The sequence below is a fragment of the Hemiscyllium ocellatum genome, chromosome 11 (genome assembly GCF_020745735.1).
Source record: "Hemiscyllium ocellatum isolate sHemOce1 chromosome 11, sHemOce1.pat.X.cur, whole genome shotgun sequence".
NCBI classification, from domain to species: domain Eukaryota; kingdom Metazoa; phylum Chordata; class Chondrichthyes; order Orectolobiformes; family Hemiscylliidae; genus Hemiscyllium; species Hemiscyllium ocellatum.
The window spans coordinates 18172970-18180353 of record NC_083411.1 but is presented as its reverse complement, the minus strand read 5'-3'; the positions used below and the strand labels follow the sequence as shown (position 1 = coordinate 18180353).

At 39.4% G+C, this 7384-nt stretch overlaps 1 protein-coding gene across 1 annotated transcript in view; it reads left to right on the top strand.

Annotated features, from left to right (window-relative positions):
• The first annotated feature begins 1619 nt into the window (after positions 1-1619).
• The window catches only part of rxfp2l (relaxin family peptide receptor 2, like), a 68601-nt gene continuing 62836 nt past the window's right edge, over positions 1620-7384 (top strand). The window contains exons 1-2 of the mRNA XM_060832319.1: positions 1620-1656; positions 4750-4887. Coding sequence (XP_060688302.1) covers positions 1620-1656; positions 4750-4887 — 175 coding nt within the window. The remainder of the gene's footprint in view (positions 1657-4749; positions 4888-7384) is intronic.

Below are 7384 nucleotides of genomic sequence, written 5' to 3'. Positions count from 1 at the left end.
GAAGGAATAAAACACTTCCTTACCTGCAAATTGTGAAGTCTTCTCACGTGACTACTCACAAAATTGAGGGTTTAGACTTTCTCAGCTTTTAATTACCTGTGCTTTCTGACAAATGAAGTTTCACAAACTAAACATTTCTACTAATGTTACTTTTCTTATCCTGAATTCAACTGAACAACCTAATCTCCTATTTTAGGAATGGATCTGGTTTCTGACCCCAATCAGATCCTCTAAATTTCCAAAAACTTTTAATTTCTGAGGTTTTGCAAACTAAAACCAATTATAGAGTCATAGAGATGCACAGCACATAAACGCTTTGGTCCAACCCATCCATGCCAACCAGATATCCTAATCTAATTTGGTCCTATTTGCCAGCACTTGGCATATATCCCTCTCACCCTTTCTATTCATATACTCATTCAGATGTCATTGTACCAGCCTCCACCACTTCTTTTAACAGCTGATTCCATACACATATCATCCTCTGTGTGTAAAGGTTGCCCTTAGGTCCCTTTTATATCTTTCCCCTCTCACCCTAAACCTATGCCCTATAGTTCTGGACTCCTCCACCACAAAACCTTGACTATTTATCCTATCCATGTCCCTCTTGATTTTATAAACATCTATAAGATCACCCTTCAGCCTTTGATGCTCCAGGGAAAACATCCCCACCTTATTCAGCCTCTTCCTAATAGCTCAAATAATCAAACTCTGGCAACATCTTTGTAAATCGTTTCTGAACCCTTTCAAGTTTCATGAAATCCTTCCAATAGGAAGGAGACTAGAATTGCATGTAATATTCCAAAACTAGCCCAACCAATGTCCTGTACAGCCTCAACATGACCTCCCAACGCCTGTACTCAATGCTCTGACCAAAAGGAAAGCATACCAAACGCCTTCTTCACTATCCATCTATCTGCAACTTTACTTTCAAGGAACTATGAACGTGCACTCCAAGGTCTCTGTTCAGCAACATTCCCCAGGAACTTACCATTAAATGTATAAGTCCTGGCTAAAATTTGCTTTTCCAAAATGCAGCACCTCACCTTTATCTAAATTAAAGTCCATCTGCCACTCCTCAGCCCACTGGCCCATCTGATTAAGATTCCATTGTACTCTGAAGTAACCTTCTCTGCCCACTACACCTCCAATTTTGGTGTCATCTGCAAACTTACTAACTATGCCTCCTATGTTCACATCAAAATCATTTATATGAATTATGAAAAGCAGTGGACCCAGCACCAATCCTTGTAGCCACCACTGGGTGCATAGTTTTTAACTTGTAACTTTGCTGGAAGTCTATAGTAGTGACTTGAGTGGGTTCTTCCTTGATTATAATTTTTATTGAAATCTGTCTCTTGATTAAATATAAAAAATGTAAACCATAGGTATTAAGTTAGCCTGGAGCACTGTTTTTAAAAGCAGAGACAATGCTATTTTCTGCATCTGTAGATTGTAAAGGAGCAAAGATGGCCTTTAGTAGAGTGACATGCTCTGCCTGTCTGATATGAGAATTCGGGGAGAGTTTCCATGTTCCTGACGATTATGTCTGCAGGAAGTGTCTTTGGTTGTGAATCCTATTAGATCGCATGGTTTGGTTAGAGCAGCAGTGAGAGGCAATGAGGAATTTACAAGAGCTACGGCATGTAATGGATGGTAACTGTAGGAAGGGAGAAAAGCCGCAGGTACAGTCAGGTAGATGGCAATCATTGATTATTCTGAATCAAAAATAAGCTGATGACCCTTAACGTTTGCTCCAACCTTTTATAAAACCACCACAGTAAAAACACTTTCCATTAATACTTCAGGAGACCTTCGCCTCTGACACCTATTGGTTTAGGTCACTGCTGTACACCTTTTATTAAAGAAATTTTCAAAACAAGTAACCAGATGCCACTATTTTAAAACACAAACTCCAAAAATTATATTAATATATGTATACATCAGGCACCTTTCATTACAATATACCATTGGTCAATACAAGAACAGATATAATAATGTTGCTACTTGAATGCATCACTGAATAAAGCAATTTGTGAGAATTCAAATTGATCTCATGAAAATCAGATATAACACTTGAGAAAATCCTGAGCAGTTTTTGAAATAAAAATTATTTTAGCTCCTGCTTCTAAATGACTGGCTTAGTAGTTAGCACTGCTGCTTCATGGCACCAGGGACCCAGGTTCAATTCCGCCCTTGAATGATTGTGTAGAGTTTGCACATTCTCCCCATGTCTATATGTTTCCTTCAGGTGCTCCGGTTTCAAGTCCAAAGATGTACGGTTTAGCTGAATTGGCTGTGCTATACTGCCCAGGGATATGCAGGCTGAGTGGATTAACCAGGCATTTGGATAGGATGAGTCTGGTGGGATCTTCTTCTGCAGTCAGTGTGGGCTTGAAGTACTGAACTGCCTGCTTCCACACTGTAGGGATTCTAATTTTCTATATCCCTTCGATCTTGATACTCCCGTGAGAGGAATTAGTTTCTATAGATCTATTCTACTGAATCTTTTAATATTTTAAACTTTTGTTCAGATCATCCATTGTCTGGGGAATGTATGTTCAGTTTATGCAACTTGTCCTCCTGCGTTAGCTCCGTACACACCAATAAGTTATAGTATTAACAATTTATGGAAAGAACAAGTTTCATTGACCAAATGATTCCTTCTCATTCAGTGTATGTTCTGTGCTTATTTGTAATGTAGGATTACCTTTATGATGAGAGACATCAATGAATGCATTTACGCTACAAATTCAGCATTGGTGCAAAGTTGTTTTTTTGCCTTGTACTGACACGAAACGCACGTACTGATACTTAATTGTTACAATGCAAATTGATTACAAAGCGAAGCATAGTGAAAGTTCTCTTCTCTTTCAAGAAATCTCACTTTCATGCCTTTATCAGGTTGAGTCTTGACTTCAAATTCAAGTTGCATTTATTCTATAACTGCAGCATGGTGGTACGCAATACAAACACACACACTGAGAAAACTGAAGCTGGAGCAGTGGATTCAGTTACTGAATGACTGAAGTATATCCAAAATATGTTAATATTGTTTTAGCAGTTATATCAGTCTACTGCAGCCAAAATCTCCTCAATTGATCCAACACATGTTATGCATAATTCATCAAGGGCAGACATTCGGAACAAATTCATAACCAAGATAGTAAGAAAAGAACATTTTGTTATCCAGTAACAATAGATTTTAGATTAATTGAAGAATGGGGTCAGGAGAGGCCCAGGAAACAGACTGCATGCAAGTCATTACTAATATATAAAGCAACAATATTTGAAGGATTGAAACTAAAAATTGAAAATAAGGATTTTAACATGTTTTAAGCTATTCTTCAAAATAAAATTCCATCAAGGCTTTGCAAATTAAAACAGCAAATGCAAACTTAGAAATAAAATAGACAAATTCCTTTATTTCTACATGCCATTTTTCAGTAAGTAAAATATAAAATGGTGATCAATGGCTTCCATATTAAATATAATCGATATTAAGTGTAAAAACATCCTTTTATGTTGCTTCATTTTGCACTGTGGATCAAAATGGGAAAAGGACCACTTCAAACCAAGGACTATGGAAGAAGTTGCAACATATTTAAAAACAAGTACCTGGAACTCATTGTGAGTTGTGTTTACACTGTTGATCTGTTCAAGCAGTGAGGGAAGATATCTAAAATGCTATGTCACCATGGGTGTTTATGCAGAATAGCTTTGCCCAGAGAGATTACTGATTGGTTTGTGCATACAGGACTTCTTGTATAGGTTAGGAATCATCAGCATGGGTACAGCTCTCTGATCAGCTCAAGGACAGGTGAATAGACAGTTTGTGAACAATGCAGAGGCAGAAACCTCCAGCTTGCAATAGAAATAAGATCTCTCTCACTGCAGAGAAGTAACCAAAATCTGGAAGATAGCTAGCTATTCTCTTCCACCTATTGATGGAAGCTGTTGCCTCTAACCAGTGACTGAAAGACTGAACAATTAATGTGCTAATTGCCCAGTGTCTGTGGTAAAGAACTAATAAGAAGATGGAAAGAATAAGGAAATTTGGATCAAAATGTCTTGGGAAGCAAAAGGGACATCTCATTGAATCTGGTGGACTGGTATTGTTGAACAATGCTTCCCATTATTCTTTCTCCACTCATAACATCTTGTCTTTGTGCAAGTGTGTGAAGTGGTTTAAGAAGAGGGTTATAATTTTAGCAAGTAGAGTTACATGATGATCATTTACATTATGTCTGCCTGTGGTTAGAAATGATGTCTTTGTTGGTAATTAGTAGTTTCTTGCTACTTACAGAAACCTCGTTAGTGGTTTTATTTATAACCTGAGTTCATTAGATGTTGTGTATTTGGATTACATTGTTAATTATTGTGATGACCCCAGGAACTATAGGGCTCAAGTACAGGCTCACTTTCCCAAGTGAGTCATGACAAAAGCAAATAGTCAGAAGCCAAAAATGCCATGGCTGATTAGAAAAAGGACCAAAACTGAACCATTATTCAGACAATATAAAGCTTCAACTATTGACTTGTACATATTGGTACCTGCAGAATCTTGGGATATATTCAGACTCCAGATATTGTGGTGCAAAACATCTGAGATTAAATCATATACCTGAGTATTTCTAAGTAGAATTAGCATTTTTTCCACAAGTTCACACAGTGAAATCACATTGGATTTTCAAATTGGAAACCTATACTTAGAATGCTTAATGTTATCTTTCCACTTTCTTGTTGCAGCTTCCAGTGCATTTTTTACAACCAGATACTGCCCCCTTGGATACTTCCCTTGTGGCAATGTCAGCATGTGTCTACCACAGCCACTACAATGCAATGGGGTCACGGACTGTGAAAATGGAGCTGATGAGGACAAATGTGGTAGGTACAGCCGGGTTAATGTTGATAACAGGTGTAGGAATCTGTGTGTTTGAGTTATAGAGTCATAGAGGTGTACAGTACAGAAACAGGCCCTCCAATCCAACTCGTCCACGCTGACCATATATCCAAAATCAATCCAGTCCCATTTGCCAGCATTTGGCCCATATCACTCCAAACCCTTCTGATTCATATGCCCATCCAGATGCCTTTCAAATGTTGTAATTGTACTAGCCTCCACCACTTCCTCTGGCAGCTCATTGCATATATGCACCACCCTCTGCATGAAACTGTTGCCCTTCAGATTCCTTTTATATCTTTCTCCTCTCACCTTAAATCTATGCCCTCTAGTTCTGGACTCCCTGCCCCTCATGATTTTATAAACTTCTATAAGGTCACCCCTCAGCCTCCAATACTCCAGTGAAAACAGCCCCAGCCTATTCAGCTTCGTAAGATAGCTCAAACCCTCGAACTGTGGCAGCATCCTTGTAAATCTTTTTGAACTCTTTCAAGTTTCACAACATCCTTCTTGTAGGGGTAAAGACCAGAATTGCACACAATATTCCAAAAGAGGCCTAACCAATATTTGTGCAGACTCAACATGAACTCCCAACGCCTATACTCAATGCATTGACTAATAAACCAAGCATACCAAACACCTTTTTCACTATCCTATCTACCAGCGATTACACTTTCAAGCAACTATGAACTTCCACTCCAAGGTCATGTTCAGCAACTCCCCCCAGGACCTTATCGTTAAGAGTATAAGCCCTGTTAAGATTTGCTTTCCCAAAATGCAGCACCCCATATTTATCTAAATTAAACTCCATCTGCCACTCCTCATCCCATAGGCCCATCTGATCAAGATGCCATTGTACTCTGAGGTAACCTTCTTCACTATCCACTGCATCTCCAATTTGGGTGTCACCTGCAAACTCACTAACTATGCTTCCTATATTTACATCCAAATCATTTATATAAATGAAGAAAAGCAGTGGGCCAGCACCGATCCATGTGGCACTAGTCACAGGCCTCCAGCCTGAAAAACAACCCTCCACCACCACCCTCTGTCTTCCACCTTCAAGCCAGTTCTGTATCCAAGTGGCTAGTTCTCCCTGTACTCCATATGATCTAACCTTGCTAAGCAGTCTACCATGAGGAACCTTGTTGAAAGCTTTACTAATGTCCATATAGATCACATTCATCTCTCTGCCCTCATCAACCTCTTTGTTGCTTCTTCAAAAAGCTCAATCAAGTTATTAAGACATAATTTCCCACGCACAAAGCCATGTTGACTATCTCTAAACAGTCCTTGGCTTTCCAAATACTTGTAAGTCCTGTCCCACGGCTTTCTACAAGTATGTCAGGAATAAAAGAATGATTAGAGTAAGATTAGAGCTAGTCAAGGACAGTAGTGAGAAGTTGTGCATGAAGTCCAAGGAGATAGGAGAGGCACTAAATGGATATTTTTCGTCAGTATTCACAGTAGAAAACGACAATGTTGTCAAAGAGAATACTGAGATACAGGCTATTAGGCTAGGTGGAATTAAGGTTCATAACGAGGAATTGTTAGCAATTCTGGAAAGTGTGAAAATAGATAAATCCCCTGGGTTGGATGGGATTTAATCTAGGATTTTCTGAGAAGCTAGGGAGGAGATTGCAGAGCGTTTGGCTTTGATCTTTGTCATCATTGTCTACAGGAATAGTGCCAGAGGACTGGACGACAGCAAATGTTGTCTCCTTGTTCAAGATGGGGAGTAGGGACAACCCTGGAAATTATAGACTAGTGAGCCTTACTTTGGTTGTGGGTAATGTGTTGGAAAGGATCATAAGAAGTAGGATTTTTAATCATCAGAAAGGAATAATTTGATTAGGGATAATCAACACGGTTTTGTGAAGGGTAGGTCGTGCCTCACAAACCTTATTGAGTGCTTTGAGAAGGTGACCAAACAGGTGGATGAGGGTAAAGCAGTCGATGTGGTGTATATGGATTTCAGTAAGGCATTTGATAAGGCTCCCCATGTTAGGCTATTGCAGAAAATACTGAGGCATGGGATTGAGGGTGATTTAGCGGTTTGGATTAGAAATTGGCTAGCTGTAAGAAGCCAAAGGGTGGTGGTTGACAGGATATGTTCATCCTGGAGTTCAGTTACTGATGGGGTACATCAAGGATCTGTTTTGGGGCCAATGCTCTTTGTCATTTTTATTAATGACCTGATGAGGGCATATAAGGGTGGGTTAGTAAACTTGCAGATGACACTAAAGTCAGTGCAGTTGTGGACAGTGTAGAAGGATGTTGCATGTTACAGAGGGACATAGATAAGCTGCAGAGCTGGGCTGAGAGGTGGCAAATGGAGTTTAATGCAGAAAAGTGTAAGGTGATTCACTGTAGAAGGAGTAACAGAAGTACAGAATACTGGGCTAATGTTAAGATTCTTGGTACTGTAGATGAGCAGAGAGATCTCAGTGGCCATGTGCATAGATCCCTGAAAGTCGCCAC